We start from the raw sequence: 22091 nt of genomic DNA on the forward strand, positions 1-22091 counted from the left end.
AATGCTGACGAAAAAGTTTCCAAAATTTGCATTTAACACCTATATAATCAATATAACCTACGTCTTCCCGTTACAAGTAAGTATTTTACACAGCACCTTATATACTCACAACTGGGTGATTCCTACGAAGTTTGGGGTTACCTGAAGCTGGGAGAGGACCCTTACCATCTTTTTACTGCATGAACACTTCCCTGTTTTTTTGTACTTGTACAAGACTGTATTATGCTAGTTTTCTTTTATTTGCTGTTATGGATGATCATACCGGAACCATCGGAACATTCCTTAAAAGGACTTTGTGCCGACTGTTTGGAACCATTCTTAGCGCATGCAAAGTTGTATTGTTGTTTTATGTTATAAGCTTGTGTCTTATTTTCAACCTGTGCATCTAAAGGCTGCATACACAAGTAAAGATTTTCTGTCCAACCATCCAACTAGTTGATTGGTTGGAATGAAAATCTGGTAATGTATGGGAGTAACTGATGATCAGCAATTTGCTCCTAAATGCCAGAAAACAGATGGAAATGGTCGGTCAGACAAGTTTGTTAAATGTTTGATCTAAACAATTTGTTCAAACAGTTTTTATCCATTTTCCGGCATTTGGGAGCAAATTGCTGATCATCAGTTACTCCCATACGTTACCAGATTTTCATTCCGACCAATCAACTAGTTGGATGGTTGGACAGAAAATCTTTACATGTGTACCCAGCCTTAGAATTGCAGCCCCATGTGTTTGAATCCTTATTCTTGGGAGAAGAAAAAGTGGCCTAATGGGGCAAACTTAATACAGGCCTGCAGACATATTATTCTCCTATTAGTGCAATTACAGTGCTCCTTTAAAAAAAAAAATAGAAAAATAAATCACACAGAAAACAAGCGACCTACTGTACACAGAAAGGTACAGTAGGTCAAACGCACAGTTAAATTTCTTCTGTGACAACGTACAAAATGTACTATAAATAAAGACAGCACAGAGCCATAACAGAACAAACATACACAACAACGTGAGTCATAGAAAATGCTCTGCTGGTATTTTTCTCTGCTCTGTCCCCACTACAAAAAGAGAAAAACTACACAAACAACTTTTGAAATATAAATAGTTTTGTTTTTTTAATCTTTTTCTTAGAAAACAAGAAAAAAAAACGCACTTGCTTAATATGTCCGATTGCTTACTAGTAAGATTAAATAAGTACACTGAAATCTCTTGTTTTTTTTAGGATGTGAACATACAGAAGCATTGTTCACTAACAAACATCTAGTAATAAATTAGTACACCTGAAGGCAATTTCATTCTAGTCAGACATTTTTGGAGAACATTTCAAAGCACCAAAATATAAGAGATATATTAAAGGGTAAATCCATTTATAGATATGTTTTTTGCTTAGTTAAAATAATCGGTACTACAACTTGTATAACCAATGATACTTAAAATAGGCTTGCCTGAAATGGTCTGTTGAAGACTCAAACCTGTTGACATTATTTGACTCTCCCCTAACTAGTGAGCAAACCAGGGGAATGCACCAGTGGTTTCCATGGTTACCTCTGTTGCCAAAGGAGGAAAGGAAAGTTATTCAAAAAACTGTGTGTCGAATGGCAGCAAGAGCCATACCCTAGTCTTCATTTCAGGCACAATAACTATTTAAGGCATTAGGAATTATTCCAATAATTTGTGGTCTCCAGCTTAAAGATTTTAACTAGGCAACATTTAAGTGGACTTACCCTTTAACAATAAAAATAATATAAAAGTTAAAGTAAAATAAAAAATAAATAAATATAACAGAGACCTCTCGCAAAGATTATTCCTAACAGATAATTCCATGACTATGTAACAGGTCATATGACTCACGGGGGTCTATGTACCAAGCCTTGGAGAGAGATAAAGTGTACGGAGATAAAGTACCTACCAATTAGCTCCTAACTGTCACTTTATAGGCTGTTTGCGCAAAATGACAGTTAGGAGCTGATTGATTGGTATTTTATCTCTGTCCAGTTTCTCTCTCTCCAAGGCTTTGTACATAGGGGTGTTAGAAAGTCCACAGCAGACCTAACAGTTCCCAGTCATAAGAATGCTAGATGAAATAGATTTCCAAACAACTATCTGTGTCATTAGTACTAAAGACTAAATTGTAATGAAAATCGGAGCACAAGTAGCCGATGCAAAAGTAGTGCTGTAACCCATGGCAACCAGGCAGATTCAATTTGTTTCTAGCTGCTTAGAATTCCATTTGTTTTATCATCATTCTTTACTCAATGAGAGGCAATAAGCGCTTGGAAATAAAATGTAAGGTAACATACTGTTTGGCTTCTGCTCCTTCCAAGTGAGAATCTTACTTTGCCCAAAAACTCTTAATATGCCCGGCCTTCCCCTCATCCCACCACCATGTAATAAATAGGTAGGCCCTCCAGGTAACTCCCTTCACATGAAGCTTAAGACGCGTCAAAGAGCTAATAGACACTTCTGCAGTCCAAACGACCAAATTGCAAACACAATCGGTCACTGGGTTAATGATTTGGGGAAAGGGAAGGATTTCCACCCTCAATTTCTACATGGTGGGTGGGGGGGAGGGGGGTGGAGTTGTGTTAAGGGTCGGTTGTCAAAAAAAAAGAAGAAGATCGGCTTATGGCAATAAAGTAATACAAAGAACACTAGTGACAACAAATCTCTGTGTGTCGTCTCCCTTAGTTAAAGTTGCTAAGTTGCTTTATTACAACCTGTCACCCACACAAAGTGGCAACTTACTAGGAACTAGCGACACCAGTGAGGCCCAAACTGCCTCATGCCTCAGTGATGCCCCCAGAGCCCAGTGAATTGAGAGGCTGTATTTTCACGTATATTGGTTCAGCGCAAGAAAAAGTTGCTTCCGAGTCGGTGACCAGTGTTTCATAGTTATAATGTAACAAAATGGCAGGTAAGCTCATCCTGAGAAATAGAAGTCCACATGACTAGATATGCACAAACAAAAAAGTTTTGAAAACCAAAAAAAAAAACCTCACAAAAAATGATGCATCTGCATTCTTCTCTGAAACCATTCAAAACAAATGAAACCTTTAAGCAGTGCTAAAACGCAATATAAACACCTGCGTATTACTGAAAGGAGTCTAAACATGAGATGAGGGTCCCTTTAAAAGTATGGGGAGGTGAAGACATGGTGAAAGTAGAGAGGTGTAGCATTTTATGTGCATGATCAGTCTACACCGGGACAAATTCCCCTCCATAAACCGTTATTGTCCGGAACATAGGCTGTCCATTCCAAGAAGCCAAACTGTTTGAATGTTGCGGTATAGGTAGGTACTGAGCATTATAGGTCTCTCAGCAGCAGACGACCTATCCAACAAAACCGCCTAAGTATCTGGGCGTGTTGACAGCAGGCTGTACTATGTTGCGTGATGAATGGCAGCAGAACCATGAACTATTGTCATTTTTGGAAGGTGCAGAATATGTTTGGAATGCCTCTAAAACATAACAAAAAAAAACAAAAACTTTTCAATGAGGTCCACAAAGCAAAAATGTCTCTCCCGCGGAGCACAGCCGTGCCTGAGCTTCCCATGGACATTACTGTGAAAGTGCACCAACAGCTATAAGTTGAGTTCCTGTGAACTGAAGAGAGACGCGATAAGTACGCGGCTGCAAGTATAATGCGTTTGCAGCACTCTCGGCACCCCGATCAATGCCTCTCTGGTTCTGACTGGCCTGGAGAAATAGTGAACCCGCTTGTTCTGACAATCAAGCAAAGCGGTAGCTCTTACGTTTGTTGCATTTTATTTTATATTTCCCAAGGTTACAGCAGGTCAGGGAGGTGGCTGTAGACTGAGTCGAGGAGTTTCTGGCTGGCCTCCTGGCTCTTTACGCCTGCGATCTCAAAGAGGCGGTCCAGCCTGTCCTCCGCCTGCGGGATTTCATCGATGACCTGAAGCTCCTCGGGGCTAAGGATGGGAAGCATGTCGTCAAAGATGGGCTGCAGGTCACAGGGGTCTAAGCGAACCTGGCGCAGCACCGTGTCTTTCTTTTCTGTGACCATAAAAGAAAAAAACAAAAATACATCAGTAATTCAATATTGCACGATGGCTACAATGCGTCTGTTCTGCATATCTTTAATATGCGCAAAATCAACACCCCCAAATTACAACCAACTTTCTAGTGCAACAAACTTCTACAGGCAGGCAAAATAAAGTTTTCTGGTTAGAAGGTAGACGGATGCAATACCTGCTTTAAAATAAACAGTATATCAATTTTTAGCGAGCAATAATATGTACCACTGGAGAGCCATCACATCCCTTGTGTCACATGATTGAATGTATCCGTGCCCATGCATCCATCCTTCCGTGGCCCCCACTCTGCTCTTCACCAATAGGAGAGGGTAGTTCATCTCAGATTCTAAAGTTATTGGCTTATCAGATATAGATAAGGGGCACTGCCTTCTCACTACCAACAGGGCGAGAGATTTTACTGCTCGTTCCAGGCTTCTCCATTTACAAGCTTTTCAGAGGCTGCACATCTTTAGATGGCACAGCTCTCCCCTAGGACCCTGGTTTAGATGGCACAGCTCTCCCCTAGGACCCTGGTTTAGATGGCACAGCTCTCCCCTAGGACCCTGGTTTAGATGGTACAGCTCTCCCCTAGGACCCTGGTTTAGATGGTACAGCTCTCCCCTAGGACCCTGGTTAGATGGCACAGCTCTCCCCTAGGACCCTGGTTTAGATGGTACAGCTCTCCCCTAGGACCCTGGTTAGATGGCACAGCTCTCCCCTAGGACCCTGGTTTAGATTGCACAGCTCTCCCCTAGGACCCTGGTTTAGATGGTACAGCTCTCCCCTAGGACCCTGGTTAGATGGTACAGCTCTCCCCTAGGACCCTGGTTTAGATGGTACAGCTCTCCCCTAGGACCCTGGTTAGATGGCACAGCTCTCCCCTAGGACCCTGGTTTAGATGGTACAGCTCTCCCCTAGGACCCTGGTTTAGATGGTACAGCTCTCCCCTAGGACCCTGGTTAGATGGCACAGCTCTCCCCTAGGACCCTGGTTTAGATGGCACAGCTCTCCCCTAGGACCCTGGTTTAGATGGCACAGCTCTCCCCTAGGACCCTGGTTTAGATGGCACAGCTCTCCCCAAGCACCGTTTTCACGTCCTTTGGAATTGAATAGGGCGATATACTGAGGCACATTCGAAAAGTAATTTCGCCAAAAACACGCGATGTAGGCGGAAAGTCGGACAGGCGAAACTTTTCCGACTTTTCACGTCTAATTGAATTACGGGCCTATGTACGATGCTGCGGATGCTTTGTGCCGCCTAAGAAGAATAATTTTATAGCCTTTATCCCGGATTATAATTTGACCTCATTGTTGCACACCACCTCATTATCTATCCCAGCCTCGGTAAAGGAAAATATCCTAATACAGTCTACGTGTATGATGTGGAGAATAATTAGATCTAGTCTGACGGTATCAAAAACTAACTCCTTATTCTGGCCATTGTGGGGTAATCCAAAATTTATACCAAATGCAACCTCATCAATGTATAAGGTGTGGCGCGCTGCAGGATTATGCTAGGTCTATCAGTTTCTAAATATTGATAATTTATCACCTATTTCTCGCTCAAATCTACAAGATAAATTTCCCCTCCTTCCAATGCCGCTATTTCCCTTCCTACAAGCGGTGAGTTATGCCCAAAGCTATCACAGGGTTTAAATTTAGATCAACTTTGCTCCCTGGACAGAATATTACTCTTTAAACCCAAAGACCCCCCTCTCCACCTCATCCCTTTCTCCACACTCACGTCCCATTATTAATAAAGAAACTGGCTCGACGGGATTATTAAAATGGACGATAGACTTCCCTGACATTTCTATGAAAAGTATTCTAGAGGCCTATACGAGAAACTTAACACATCTTTGTCTTCATCCTCCTACACCGAAATGCACCAAAAAAATATTGCACAGAACATATTTCACCCCCAAATAAAAATATATTATAGGAGACGCGGTAAACTCTAAAGCTGCATACACACACAACGATTTTGTTACCAACGACTTTCTGAGGGATTTTATGAACAATTTTCTGTCAGATTTTTTTAAAGCGTAATGAACGATTTTTTTGAACTACAAACGATTTTTGCATATTCCCTTAATGAAAATCGTTGAGTTGACAAGTCTGACTGAACTACAAACGCGCATGAACGATAATCGTTCACTTTCTAACGATTATCGTTAAACAATAACGATCGTTAAACAATAAAAAATCGTTGTGTGTGTATGCAGCTTAACTGTTACACGTGCAGTACTCCTGATGCAGATATTATGCACTGTTTTTGGTATTGTTCTCAGGTTCTGAGGTTTTGGAAGACCCCTCAGGACTACATTACTAAGCTTTTGAAGATGAGATTCAAAATAACCAAAAAATGGGTCTTTTGGGGAATTTGCCCCTAGTCAGACCATCACCACTGCCATCAGGGCAATCGCATTTTACTTATTAAATTGGCAGCAGCGGCCAAAAAGGTTCTTTTATCACAGTGGATTTCACCCGATCCCATTCCCATAAATTTATTTCATACCAAATTTTCCTTTTTATTTTTTATGGATTGGACAATCGCTTCTTTACATAAAGAAAAACAGACAATTTTTTTTTATTTTATTTTTTTAAACATGGCTCCCCTATATTCATACAGTTTCGGATGTTTTAAAATAAGCATTAAGAAAATATTTTGGTTTGACGGAATGGTACAATTTGGAGGTCCTGGGTTCTGGTATACCTCTCTAATTGATGCGGTTGGCCTTACGGCCAGATTTTCTATGTGAGAGTTATATTATGTTTACAACCTCTTTTCTTCTTTTTTTGCTATATACCTTGTGTACATCTGCCTGTATGTTATTAGATAATGTTCTTTTGTATTCTTTGTCAACCTGTCAATAAAATTTGTTTAAATAAAAAAAAAATATATATTTTATAAATGGATGCCCTGCATTTCGCAGCCTCTCATTAATCCCAGCTACTCTACCTGTTCTGGGAAGTGGGCCTGATTCAGACCCGGACTCTAACCCGCAAACGCATGCTTTGGCCGATAGTCGTCCGTCTGCGCATGCGTCAATATGCGCATGTGCGAGACACTCACTGCGCTCAGAATTGTGCGCTCGTAGTAAACAGACTGGACGCTACTTTGAGTGACAGATAGTGCCGTTTGTGGGTGGTAACAGCGGGAAGGCGCTTGTGAACGGCGGGAGTGCTGCTGCGAACGCAGGCCAGTCTGGGCGTCAAAACGGCGTTTTACGGGTGTGCATAATTAGCATGGAAGCTTCATTGTACACGTCACCTGGTTGTATTTCAGCCTGCAGTGATCGCAGTGCTTGCAGCGGGGTAGGGTTGACCTCAAGGGCCGCGAACAGCTCCGATGGCTCTCTATGTTACTGATTAATCCTACAATTCCTGGAGATGCCGTGTGCGAAGAAAGTAAAAGTGGGCGGCTTTAGACTGGCGTGCGTTCGCTCTGCCGTCGCTCTCTAAGACATAGAGGGCGTCCTTAAGCCTTGCCGTGCGATCGCGGAATTTGCATACCCCGCCCCTGATGGCAGTGAAAGCGCGTCTGGGTCTGAATCGCCCCCAGTGTGTGGTCATCAGATTCAATTTTATGGCGCCCTCATTCATTGTAAGGGAAACTGGCAAATGACTTCATTTTAAAAGATCTGTATCTCTTCCGTTGAATGCAGATCCGCCTCCGCGGCCGCCGGTCATTGCTCGTTAAGGACCCAACCAGCTTTCAACAACATTCTCTGTCATTTCTGAAGATGTTTAATGAATTGCTGCTCCCATTCAAAATTAAATACCAAAAATTATGCCGTAATAAATTAGAGATGATAATAACCATAGCAATAATAACAACTAATTCATAACAATGGCAAAAGCTATACTGGTTAAATATAAGAAGGCACAAAGGCTAATAGATAAAAACTCAAGTACAGATGTGTCCTCATACACCTAGCCATGAATATGCCAAGCGACGCGAGACACCTGCCGCGAGCGACCTGCCAGGTATAGTGTTCCTCGGCTCACGCCAAGCATCTTTTTGGCCAATAAGGCGTCAGAATCGAATGCGACTAACACCTTCACAAGACTGCACTGATTACTTTGATATGTGACACGGAGTCTGTATACGAATCATAACGCAACTTGGCGTGACAAAAGTCGCAGCCGAAGCATCGTAGCACTTCCTATACAGATTCAGACTCAGTCACACACAGATATACAAGTGTCGCATAGCAAATGAATCAGTGCAGTCTCGTGAAGCGGTATGTCGCATCCCATGTCACAAGGGACCTGGCGCGCCGAGGAAGGGCTGTTTGGCGCGACTGCAGCAATGGTGTGTGAGGACACATCTGTAGATGTTACAATTAGGATCAAAAACACAGCGTAAAAAATTAAAATTTAAACTACTATTAGGAACCCCGGAATGGGGGAGCGAGCAGACGCCATGAAAAACGCAGCGTGCTGTGCGTTTTCAGCAGATTGTGTGGTGTGCCGATCTATTGGTAAGGACCACACTGTATAAGAAGGAAAACACTCAGACTGGCAGATCTGTATTTGACTGGTGATAAACAAAAACCTCATACTAATAAGGATCATTATCTTCAAGAAGAACGGGACATGCTGTCCTTTCCAGGCTGATAACCTATCGGCTGCCACAGACACATGCAGCCAGGCCTATTAATCGGGGGAGGGGGGGCTGTAAAACTGTAGGACTGAGATTTGCAAGCTTCATTCTGTGAATTGTGCATTACTATGAAAACTGTATGGCCTATAGTAAATAATGGAACGCTTGTGATAAATAATCTATCACTCAATTTTGTTTCAAAGCACAGCAGGTAATCCATATATTATCTGATGATGGTCAATCATACAGAAGATGCATTTAAAGCAGCAATCACACAGACATTTTTTTTTTTTTAAATACCACTTTTCTTAGTTGTCCTACATCAAAGCATTGAGGCCCTCATTCAGAGGCGGTCGGAGGATGCAAGCGGTCGCTCAGAAACTGGGCGGCCGCTTGCATCCTGACCGCCCGCCTCTGTTTCGGTCGTTAGGCTGTAGGTTTACACCCACAGCTCTAACGACCGCTAGGGTGATGGTCACGATGGTCATAGACCATCGTGACCATCGAGGCTTACGACGAGACCCTAGGGTAGGGTCTCACTTGTCGTAAGCCCCGGAGAGCTTCTGGCTTTGTCAGAGCCGGAAGCTCTCCACTGACATCACTAGTGATGTCAGTGGGGCCTCTCCCAAACGGCAGGCGTTCCCATGGGAACGCCTCCGTTTGGGCTGCCATCCCCGGCCCGCCTTCCAAACGGGGCGAGCTGTCAATCAACATCGACAGCTCGCCCCCTTTGGAAAGAGACCCGCTACGACCGGCGCTGTCGGTCGTAGCGGGTCTCACGCATGCGCACGAAGGAGCCGGCTCCCTCGTGCGCATGCGCACTGGACAAACATCGAGGCGGCCGTGCGGTCGTAGCCCGTACGGCCGCCTCTGAATGAAGCCCTGTGTCTTTTTCAAAATCTCTCTGGGAGGGGTGTAGAGTATGGCTGTCAGTCATCAAAAACAGACTCAGCTCTCAGCATGTCATGCAAAGAGAGAGGGGGGAGGAGGAGAGTGAGCATTTTACAGGGTAAACTAAGCTCAGAGCAGCATTCCAACGCTTCCCTGCTCACTACATCATCTGCCACGTGACTGTGGCTGCAATGGCAGTCCACGACACTGTGCGGAAATATAAATCATTATAGGAGCCTGAGGAAAGAAAGAAAAAATGGCAAGTACCGAGATTCTTCTTCTAGCCTGCTACTGTGATTTACGTTACCAAAACACACTTCATCCTCCCACGACATTGCTGCATGTATTAAAGAGAATCACTTTTAGTTACCTTTGGTTATAAATGAGCCCGTTCTACTGAGCGCAGAGGAGCCGCTGGATGTAGAGTCACAGCGCAGCAGAGGTTCTGATTCGTCGGCAAAGAACCCTTTGTTCTTGTCCAGAGGAGATGGCTCTACCGTCAGGACGGCAGGGTCAGGAGCCTTGAGACCGGGATCCTGAGTTGGCATCAGCTGGGTAGGACTCACTTGAAGAGTCAGCTTTTCGTCTTCAATCTGTCAAACACAGCAGAAGACATAAAACATGAAGCGTGCTCAACCAATACACTCAACATACAAAACAACCAGGAAAACACAAAGCACTAAAATACCGCGCATAAGGTAGAGGTCGTAATAAACTTGTGATCAGAAGGAAAGGCTTAACAATCAAGATCTACACATCGGAGCCAACAGATGGACAACTCAGACGCACTGCTATAAACAGGGACTGTAAGGGCTCCAGAAAAATGTTATTGGTCTACTTTGGACTGTACAGTATGTCTGTTAGGACAGAACTCCACAATGGTTATGATCGATTAAGGACACTTTTAAATGCTGTAGTGTGTACACAAGTCCATCCGCTAACACTAAATTTATGACTGTCAGCGATAAAACCATGTTTAATAAGCACAGTGAACACGTAAACCGAAAACCCCTGTACACAAGCTCTTATGGTTTTCAGCGAATACCAGACTTGTTTGGTGGTATAGCATGTATTTTATGTAACTTTGTATAGGGCCAGAGCCCTTATTGTATTCATTAGCTCAGAAGGTAAAGTGGGTAGGACTAGAACAACCGTAGCATGACAATGTGAACAGCAGCACAGATTATTTTAGATCAGACGACGCCTGGGTGTCCATGTGCAAGTGATTTAGCCAACACGTAGTGTACCCAGAACACACCTTTACATTAAAGCCTGGCTCCAAAATCTCCACTTACCTCTACTGCTGTACTTCCCAGCTCACCCTCAAACCCATCCCATAATATGTAAGCTCTCACAGGCAGGGCCCTCCTTCTTCCTGCTGTTCCTCCCTGATCACTATCCATGCCACCGGTGCTCCTTATCTTTTATCTACAAGTCCATTCAGTCATTATCTTGTGTACAGGCTCATCAAATGCCGAACTGTCTCCTCTCGCTGCAACTTACCACCACTTACCCTACAAGCTGCTGTGCTGCGCTGCCTTCTAAAATTTTAAATGCCGCATTAGAATTTCAGGCTGTAATGGTGGGAGCGAGGTTATTACAGACCAGTCTATGCTTTGTGTTTTCAGGCATTACCTAGCAACTGAGCAGAACATTGAGAGCAGATAGGTGTGAACAAGCCTAAAGACATATATTGTATAATATTTTATTATTTAACATTTTATTAAAAAAAGCAAAACAAAAACAAGCTACAGAAAAATAACCCCACGTTTAAGGGGTGTGTGAAAGATGTAAAATGAGTGTACAAGGTGTTACAATTGCAGGGAGCAGGCAGAGCAGCAGGACAGACACTGCCAGTATTGATCATTCTCGTATTGATAGCAGACAGCTGGAGACAGGGCACCAGGGAAAACTATACCAACCACATAAATGACTGGTGAAAGCAATACACCGCTGGGAGAGGAAAACAACCATTTATACCACCTGTGCGTGCTCTCCGTACAACGCCGATACAGGAAGGAGGCGCAGTGTGTTACTAGAAAACCAGAAGGGGTGGTAAAGAGAAAACTGCTTCAACAAGGAAGAACATTTGTGTCTTATAAAATATCAGCAATAAAGACAATTCCAAGGATTTATCTATGTAACAGTTTGCAAGTTAGGAAAACTATCCTCCGGTCACCGCTAATAAAACTGTAGGGGCCTAATGCTTTCTGAAAACCCACTTTAGCATTACATTCCTCAGCATGCCACAATGGGGGTGTAGCTACATCCCTTGCTGGCTGGGGTGCCTCCATAATGCCCTCCAAACAAACACCCACCCATTGCACTCATTCACAAAGCAGCTGTGTACAGGACATACCATACAGCTGTCCCACTATGGGACAAGGCGGTCAGCAACCATGACGACACTCTCCGTGTTGCCCTTATGAATACGACAAAATATACTGAACTGTCCTGCCTAAAATCGGGACATTTAGGATGGACATGGGGTAGAGGTGAGGGATGTACTAAACGGAAAACGCGGTAAAAACCCAGTTTCCTGGGTTTTCCCGCATTTTCCATATGTACTATCACCTGGCCGCCGGCTCCCCGCATCGCGCTGCTATGAGGGATCCGATTGGAACCCTCCCAGCATGCCCCGTGGCCACCGCTTCACTCTGCGCATGCGCAGATGGACTCCCGTGGGAATAAACCAGGAAGTCCACGGCACAGAGCACATCACATAGGACAGTTCTTATGGGAAGAGCTGTCCTTTGCGCTACTGATCGCATATATTAGTACATATGCGATCAGTAGGAATGCGAGGCATGGCGGGACGTACTCCGCAAGGTTAGCACATCCCGCCCACAGTGTGAACATCAATATATAGGGTACAATCTTGGTCCAATTTCCAATCATTAAAGAGACTTGCGCCCCCCCCCCACTCGAAAATAAAAACAATAAAGATAAATATTGACTTTGACATTTGCACTGTAACGATTTGCTATCAAAGATACTCGTTCACAGAGGGGTCTATTTACTAAGCCTTGGATGGAGGTAAAGATGACGGATATAAAGGTACCAACTAACCAGCTCCTGTCATTTTTCAAACAAAGCCTGTGACAGGGCAGTTGGGAGCTGATCGGCTGGTACTTTATCTCCACCCAAGGCTTAGTAAATAGACCCCTAATTGTCCATCCCTATTGGTCGGGATATTATTACAGCATACTTGACGTCCACCTATACTATTCACACTGGTACATCCTTCCCTACTGTCCCGATCTCCACACTCCATCCTCTGATCACAACCGTGCCCTTTGCCCGCTGGCTAGATCGTAAGCTTTTGCTGTAGTTCCCTCACTCACATCAGTGATTTTGGGGGTAACTACTGGTAGATTGCAGGCGCCCTCACTAGCATAAGGGGCGGAGGATCAACTGCAGAGTTTATCTGACATTGAAGTGCTTCATTCCAGATTAATGTCCCCATTTCTCTGTCCTCAGCACATATCTTAAAACTTAACCAGCCTTCCTGTACTTGACGTGAGCAGCGATGGCAGAAAATGTTATTCATCTGCTCTCAGGCTGCCAGGGAAAATGTAATTACTGACTCAATTGTACAGTGACTCAGTCAGTACCTGATTTAATATAGGAGTCTCTGTGAGGCTAGAACCCTGCATGCTGAACACTACATTGCATTATGAATGCACCCGGCAATCACAGACATACACCCCGCTGGTTACGGAGAGGACAGAACTGGACTCCTCTGCACAGCAACCCTCTCTATGGTATGTATAAGAGCTCCATCTTAATTACTGGCACCACTCAGATGATACAAGATTAAATTTTTCCACAATAGCAGAGTCTCTGTAAGACTGCATTATGTCTCTCTGTATAATGAGAGGAGTTATTCAGACTGATAAAACAGAGGAGTATAGAACCGACCCATGACATGAGCATCTTGTATCGCCAAAAATGCAGGATTATTCTGTTGTGTTGCATGCGATGGACAATTGCAGAAACTAGACAATAATAAAGTACAGATCCAGAACTCTTGGAATTTGGGGCTGCACAGATGTTTGGCACGTGGTGGTAATAAGTACTTACACTTGTGAACGAAAAGGGTCAATGGACATTCAGGAGAGTGAACAGAGCAGGAACGGGGTCACTGGTAACAACAGATTCTGTCTCTGCACCAAGTCACATGGAGCCACTTGAGTGCTAAGGATGAGTCTGACCCGTCCTCAGCATTAAAGCCATTCAACTAAGTAAAAAAATGATATACCAAATCGGAGCACAGGAGGAGGTTGGGCTGCAATAAGATCATAGGGGGGTGAGGGTGGACTGAATTAGGGGTACCTGTGTCCACTCTTTCAAATTGTGCGTCCCCTTACAAATGACTGTTTGGTGGTCAGTGTGATCAGCAAACAACCCTTACATTGTAGAAAACACTAAAGTAGGGTACACATTGAGATATATCTCCCGTTCCATTGAATGGGTGACATATCTATAGTGCATTGCCGGGTGTGTACAGCGGACAGGACTGAACCATGTCATTCACAGACATATCCCATCTGCTGTGCAGCACAACAGATGAAAGCATATCTTGCAGATATATAGTTTTTCTTCCACTGGTGTGTACAGGCAACCTGCCAATCGCCCATACACATGCTGTAGAGCAGGGATGGGGAACCTCAGGCCCAGGGGCCATATAAGGCCCTCGGAATCATTTGATCTGGCCCTCTGAGCTTTTTTCTGCTAGCCTCATCTGGCTAACATGGTGCCTAGAATTGCACCCTGCAGCCAGAACCTATGCAGTAGTGCCGCCTGGAGCATCCTTAGGACACTTCAGATTGTCACACCGCTGCCCTTACAGCTCCCCGGAGCATCCTCAGGATGCTCCAAGCATTGCTGTAATCACCGGCAATTGTAGCCCTGCCCCCGTGTGACATCACATGGAGGGGGTGTGGCCTGCACCGGGCCCACAAATAATGTTATATATATCCATATGGCCCTCGGCAGAAAAATGGTTCCCCACCCCTGCTGTAGAGACCCACTGGAGATTGACAGCTCAATTGGGCGGGCAAATTTAAATGTTGACCCAGTTGTGATGTCAGCACTGACAGCGCAGACACAAAACGATTGGCAAGTTTGTATACACTTACCAAATCCATCGGCCTAGTGTGTAGCCAGCTTAAGAAATCCAAAGACTGGGGAGGTGGGGGGGAGAGAATTTCCCTTCTCCTGGCTTCAATTACCTAAGCAGTACCCACATTCAAAATAGGCAATCCCTCTCTTTCAATTGCTGTGTCTCACCGAGTGGTTATGGTCTGGTGATCGCCTGTAATCTATAAAACCCCCTACACAGCAGAAAATAACAGGATTTGGTGAGTGTGCACTTGGAAAGCCCTAAATCTCTCTCTCACATGCTGGCATATACATCCCTGGGGGCAGCTTTCCCTTTCAAACAATATACCCCCCCACCTTTTTTAATGCAGGGCTTGACAAATCCCTGAGGCCAGGTCGCCATGGCTACCAGATTTTGCAGTGAGGGAGGAAGCAGATCCTCATCAGCTCTGGCAGAGATTCGTGCCTATAGTATTGCGGTGTTCATATCATGCACAGGAGTGCATGTGCTGAGTGTCGCCTGCGGTGACTGCTCTGCCTGTGTCTGTCCCGGCCTGCGCTGGCGACTCCTCTCCATCCTGGCCAGCTCTGATCCCTACGGTCTGTCCCAGTCTACGCTGATCCTTCTGTACGTCCCGACTATCTAATGTCTCCTATCTCCGGCTGCATAGAGCTCTCCGGTAGTAGGGTCTACGCCTGGCCAGGGATTGTGAAGCGGCTTCAGAAGGATAGTGGTGTGACTTCGAGGGGAGGAGGGTGTTGTTGTACTTTCTGGCACCATTGTTTTATGTGGAATGTGGTTTATTATTACTGAAGGGTGGAGCAGGGGAGCTGTGCAGAGCAGTGAGAGGGCCTCCATTTTACTGTATCCATTCAACTGCGACCATAGGGTGTATAAGAGTTGCACAACACACAGAGCTGTTGCACAACACACAGAGATTACTCCTGTAATTTTTTTTTTTTTTTTTGGGGGGGGGGGGGGGGGCGCGGTGGTCTGGCTCCTACACTTTCATCCAGGCTCCTAGACTTTAGAAAAGTTTCTCAAGCCCTGTATTAAATGCATGGTGATCACCAGACAATGACACCCAACACTATAGTATTCCAGACATGATATGGGGGGGTGGAGGGGGAGGGAGGGGATATGCCCAGATCTCCCACACTGCATTTTGTGTCACATCAACACGGGTTTCCTAGTTTTCAAGCAGATATGCTGTGTTTGGCTGCCATATTTTGTTCCTACACACTGTAAGCATGGAATTCAAGCCGGCAAGAAAACGGTCACACACACACAGATACGAAAAATGCAGTATAATTTTTAAGTGCATATTTTAGTATGAAAAGCTACCTGTACAGTATAATGTACTAGCCATAAAAAGAACCACAGACTAATGTTTTTTTTTTTTTCTCTAAGTGAAATACAAAATAGGCTCAGTACTGTGGCAAGAAAATTTTCAGCAGGCGGGGTGAGGTTAAACCCAGCCCTTCTAATAAAGGCTGACTTTTGACGCTATATGAGCCTAAGCTGACCATTCTGCACGGTTTATGTCGCCTAAAGGTGGCACTGCGCGGGATGGCAGGTCTGCCTTCATGCCCACGTTAGATGAAAACTGTTCTGACTGTGTAAGGTGCTCAAACACTCTGCAGCGACATGCTTGTAGGAGCTTACAGACCATAGGAAAAAAAACGGAACAGGCTCCCAACTGGAGATAAAAAGTGGTACTATTACTGTCTCCATTTTATAATGACATCTATCATGCTCTGCCTCTTCCAATACAGGTGCCTAGAACTGTACACTGTATAAAATCGGCTATGGCCTCAAGGAACCCTAATGATGAGCTGTACTCTATGTTATGTTCTGGGTTGTTTGTGGACCCGGGGTGGTAGCAGGAGCGATCACAGAAGCGGATTTGAATAAAAAACTAGGTTTTTTAGTAAGTGCTTGAGAAGACATAAAATATGGCAGTAAATAAAAGTCCAGGAATATATAAATGTGCGCAAAAGTTCTGTGGTGGGAGTAATGGGTTAATGTCCAAGTAGAAACAATTAGAGCTGTCCAGGTGTGCAGGTAGTGAGACTGAAAATAATCAACCAGGTATGCAGGTAGTGATGCAGGAAATTAATAGCCAGGTATGCAGGTACTCAGGTATGGGCAAGGGTGATGGAGGAAGCGGGGTAGTCCAGGGGAAGCTAGGAGCTGACAGGCAGACTGGCAGACAGCGAATTCACAGGAACAGGATAAGCACAGAGAACTCCCTCTCAGTTAGGCTGAGATACACGTTGCACTGGCAAAGAAGGAAGGCACTGACCCTTCCTAAATATCCCATGCCGTGCTGTTACTGGCCGGAGGGAAAATGTGACTCACCAGGATTGGCCAGCCGCATCACATGGCCAGAAGGCAAGATGGCGGTACCCATGCCAAATGGAAACGCCGCCAGGCCTTACCAGCGCAGAGTGACAACAGGCCCGCACAACAACACGCACAGCCAAAGCCCCCCGCCAGACACCAGCTCCGCCACCAGACAGCCCGCGCCACAACGACCTCAGAGGTAACACCCGCCTAGCGCCATGTTGAATTACCCTGGCCGTGACACTCTAGATCCGGTGGCGTGAACAGTAGACGACAAGCAGCAATAAAGCCCTACCTGATAACAGGTCTGGGTAATAAATAACAATATAGCTGTAGATTAATCATGTACCTGTATAAAAAGAGCAAACTCCATCTACCCTGTGTGCTCAGGAAGGTGAGGAAGAATGTCTGATGGAAATGGCTCTATGGTACAAAACAGCACACACTAGTAACTACTACAGCATGGTGCAAAAATGACCTTATTATTTTTAAATCAATCTGTATCTGATCGTCCGTATGTCACCCCCTCAGTCTTGGGGCTAGGACATCCAGAGTTGAATACCACAGCAGAGTGTTTCAGAAGTGTGCGGCCCTTGCCACTTGTGTGATTAGGCCTGTGATGGCAAGGCATGACACGGGCAGTGTCACAATGTGAGGAGGAAGCCACAGGGTTAGATACTGGAAGAAGCAGGGTCCTCCAACAGCACATATTAGTGATGCAGGGCTCCTATCAAACAAGAGCAAGCTCAATAGCACTGATCACAACACACATCAAAGTTCACACGTCCAGCTTATAATGTTTCATCTACGTCCTTTCCTCCTGTGTTTGTTGTGTTGAACAGTAACTGTACATTATGATGGTGCAGCAGGACCGTAACACTTGCATGTCGGCTCCCAGGCCATGGTGATGGGGTGAAGGGTTAATGTGGAATACGGTTGTCGGTGATCAAACCCCTCGGGGTTATCAAACCCCTCGTCATCTGCTCTGTGTTCCAGACAACGTGAGACGTCTGCACTGTTCTGCATAAGTCATGAAGTGGGAGTCTGATAGCTTTCTGACCCTGCTAGAACTTACTGATCGAGTCCTTTACATTCAGCACAAGCAGATTTTGTCCAAAGTGAAGGGCACAGCCTGTCTAGGTGTGTACAAAGCAGGACAAAGGGTCTGCCTGTGATACAATAACATGCACATTGTTAGTAATAACTGGCCAGAGCTCAGGGAAAGTACAGATGTGTCCTCATCTCATACAACTAGCCTCAATACGCCACACAGCACGATTTGCCTGGCGTAAGTGAGCCGCCAGGTCTTGCGCTCCTCTGCCTGCGTCTGGCATCTTTTTGCCGAAAATTCATCTAAATCTCAATGTGATGTGACTAGGACGCACCAGCAGACTGTGCTGATTAATTTGATATGTGACACTTGTATAGGTGTCACACCTGATGCACACTGATCACTATACACAGGTGACACCTGATACACACTGATCACTATACACAGGTGACACCTGATACACACTGAGCACTATACACAGGTGACACCTGATACACACTGAGCACTATACACAGGTCACACATGGACCAATATACACAGGTCACACCTGATGCACACTGATCACTATACACAGGTCACACCTGATGCACACTGATCACTATACAAAGGTCACACATGGACCACTATACACAGGTCACACATGGACCACTATACACAGGTCACACCTGATACACACTGATCACTATACACAGGTCACACCTGATGCACACTGATCACTATACACAGGTGACACCTGATACACACTGATCACTATACACAGGTCACACCTGATGCACACTGATCACTATACACAGGTGACACCTGATACACACTGAGCACTATACACAGGTCACACATGGACCAATATACACAGGTCACACCTGATGCACACTAATCACTATACAAAGGTCACACATGGACCACTATACACAGGTCACACATGGACCACTATACACAGGTCACACCTGATGCACACTAATCACTATACAAAGGTCACACATGGTCCACTATACACAGGTCACAGACTACAGATCACAGCTGATACACACTGATCACTATACACAGGTCACACAGTGATTACTATACACAGGTCACACACTACAGATCACACCTGATACACACTGATCACTATACACAGGTCACATCTAATGCACACGGATCACTATACAAAGGTCACACATGGACCACTATACACAGGTCACACACTACAGATCACACCTGATACACACTGATCACTATACACAGGACAAACACTGATCTCTCTACACAGGTCAGGTCACACCTGATACACACTAAGCACTATACACAGGTCACACCTGATACACACTGATCACATACACAGGTCACACATGGACCACTATACACAGGTCACACCTGATGCACACTGACCACTATATACGGGATACATTTAGGAAGCCGCCGGCCGCCGGCTTCCCGAATCCTCAATCCCGGCTAGGGTTAAATGACAGGCGTCTAAAATCTAGACATTTCCCCGACGCCGGGAAACAGGCGCCCGGCATCCTGATCGAGGGGATGCTGGGCGCCGCGAGCGGACAGACGCGCGCGGGGGGGGGGGGGTTAGGTTTAGGGCACTCGGGGGGGACTCAGGGTTAGGCATCCCCCCGGGAGGGTTAGGCTAGGGGGAGGGGGGGTTAGGGATAGGCACTTGGGGGGGAAGTTAGGGTTAGGCACCCCTAAGGAGGGTTAGAGTTAGGGGGGTTGGTTAGGTTAGTTATTACTTAGCTTAGGGACGATCGGGATTTCCAGCGCTGTCGGGCTTCCGCTGCCGGGCTCTGCTCTTTTGTCGGGCTGCCGCAGCCGGGGATCGAACCGCCGGCCAATGCGGCAGCCGGGATTTCATACCGAATGCCTATATATCTAGGTCACACCTGATACACACTGATCACTATACACAGGTCACACAGTGATTACTATACACAGGTCACACTGTGATTACTATACACAGGTCACACACTACAGATCACACCTGATACACACTGATCACTATACACAGGTCACACCTGATACACACTGATCACATACACAGGTCACAGATGATATCCAGGATCCCATCGGTCAGAATACAGACAGCGGCATCCCGACAGGATTAGGCAAGTATCCTAACCCCCCCTCCCGCAGCCTAAGCCTATCCCCCCTGCGGTCGGGATTCTGGAGCAGGGATACCGACTACATCCCCTATACATAGATTATACACACTGTCTCATCACACAAAACATCTTTTTTATTTAAAGAATACACTTTATTTTATTTTTTTTTAAATGCAGTTCGGACCTTTATAAGTTGGTATTCATTGAAAAGAAGTATTAAAACACATATATATATACACATATATATATATATATATATATATATATATATATATTGCAATTAAGCCCAGGAAATGCGATTATGGGGACTGCAGTAGTCCACGGAGACAGAACACGTGTTACAGCAAGATGGCAAAGCGTTTTCCTCCCACGCCATGCGGCCATGTACTAGCCTTAATAGTAACAGCATCCACTATGGGCGTGGTCAGAGCCAGTAAGACGTGCCTTACCAGGCCCCTACAGGGCAAACCCAATCCTGATCAAATGGCCTATTCCTATTCCCCTGCAATGCAGGTACCAGCGGCTGACAAGTGCATTAGGAACCTCCTTAGGAAAGCTGCTCTTCCTGTAATTCTATTACAGAGGGAAACACAAAACATTTGCAACACTAATCTATTAAAGCCGGCTCCTGGGAGACATAATAGATGTTTAGCAAATAATAAAACAGACTGCACAGCACACAGAGAGGGCAGCAGGATTGTGGCAGTAGGATTAATGCACCACAGGGAAATACTATTACATCTCCCTTTACATGTTATATACAGATGTGTCCACATACTGTACATCTTACCTCCCTGCGCTACAATGTGCGCTAAACATAACTCGGTAGCGGAGAGCGTGTTTTTGTGCGACCTTTTACCTTCAAATGCATCTTCTGCTGATTAAAATGATATGCGGCATACCTGTATTGTGTGCGACTGCGGCTGTATCTGCATGTCAAATGCTACGTTACAGTGTCAGCGGATGTGACAAGAACGTAGCATTTTGCATGCAGATACACCTGCAGTATGGAGTGACTAGAAGCATAGGCAAACGCAGGAGGGGTTTCCGTCTGCCTGGAAACCCCCCTCCCCAGCCCACACCATGACCACAATAGAAATAGTAGTATAATAGAATTTTACTAGTGCTGCATGTTTTCCTTAGTATCACAAATTATATAATTAGCACCTCCTGGGATCTTTTAAGATGTATCAGCCAGTAATAAATAACCTGTGCATCAACTAGGAGATCTGGAAAACATTCACTGCTACTGTACTTAGGGATACCCTACTATAGAGCCCAATACACTTTGTATGATGCATATTAAAGCTGGATAAGTGCTAATTCTACCCTCTTCATGAACTGGCCACACTCATTCTAAAATCAAACATTTGGAAACCCCCCTCTAGAAATCCTGCGTTTGCCACTGAGAAGGGCTCTTTAACACGCAAGAAAATAAGATGTATGTGGGCACATCTCTATTACTGACCAGCTGCTTTAGGACCTGGCCTTCCCACACCTACGTCAGTCTTATTGAGGTGGGAGAATGCTTTCGTCATCATGCATGCTCCTGCCCTACTAGGACCGGTATCCGGATGACAGGTCGACAATGAATATGTCGACACCAAATGGTTGACATGTAATAGTACGACAGGTGTAAAAGGTCAAAAGAGACAAATGGACAAAGCAAAAACAGCTGGCACACAAAATGGCCGACAAAAAAACGCCCAACATATTTTTTTCTTCTTGTTTCAAAATTTTTATGGTTAGGATTAGGTACTTTGGTGAGGGTTAGGGTTAATCTGACTGAGGGGACAGTTAGGGTTAGGTACTAGGGGGAGTGTTAGGGTTAGGCTTTAAAAAAAAAAAAAAAAGTGTTGACCATATGTGTTGACCTTTTGTACCTGTCGACCTTTTGTACCTACAAACAAGACATTGAGACTTCCTTTCCAGCGCTAGTAATACATTACAATATCAGACTTTGCATAGAATTCTTCC

At 45.0% G+C, this 22091-nt stretch overlaps 1 protein-coding gene across 1 annotated transcript in view; it reads right to left on the minus strand.

Moving 5' to 3' along the window:
- Positions 1–1080: 1080 nt before the first annotated feature.
- The window catches only part of TNFRSF21 (TNF receptor superfamily member 21), a 94729-nt gene continuing 73718 nt past the window's right edge, over positions 1081–22091 (minus strand). Inside the window, exons 5-6 of the mRNA XM_088467273.1 lie at positions 9897–10119; positions 1081–4006 (exon numbers count right to left, since the gene is read on the minus strand). Of these exons, the coding sequence (XP_088323399.1) occupies positions 3777–4006; positions 9897–10119 (453 nt within the window). The 3' untranslated portion in view covers positions 1081–3776. The remainder of the gene's footprint in view (positions 4007–9896; positions 10120–22091) is intronic.

Source organism: Taudactylus pleione, unplaced genomic scaffold (assembly GCF_031769625.1).
Source record: "Taudactylus pleione unplaced genomic scaffold, aTauple2 ptg000070l, whole genome shotgun sequence".
In the NCBI taxonomy this organism is placed as follows: domain Eukaryota; kingdom Metazoa; phylum Chordata; class Amphibia; order Anura; family Myobatrachidae; genus Taudactylus; species Taudactylus pleione.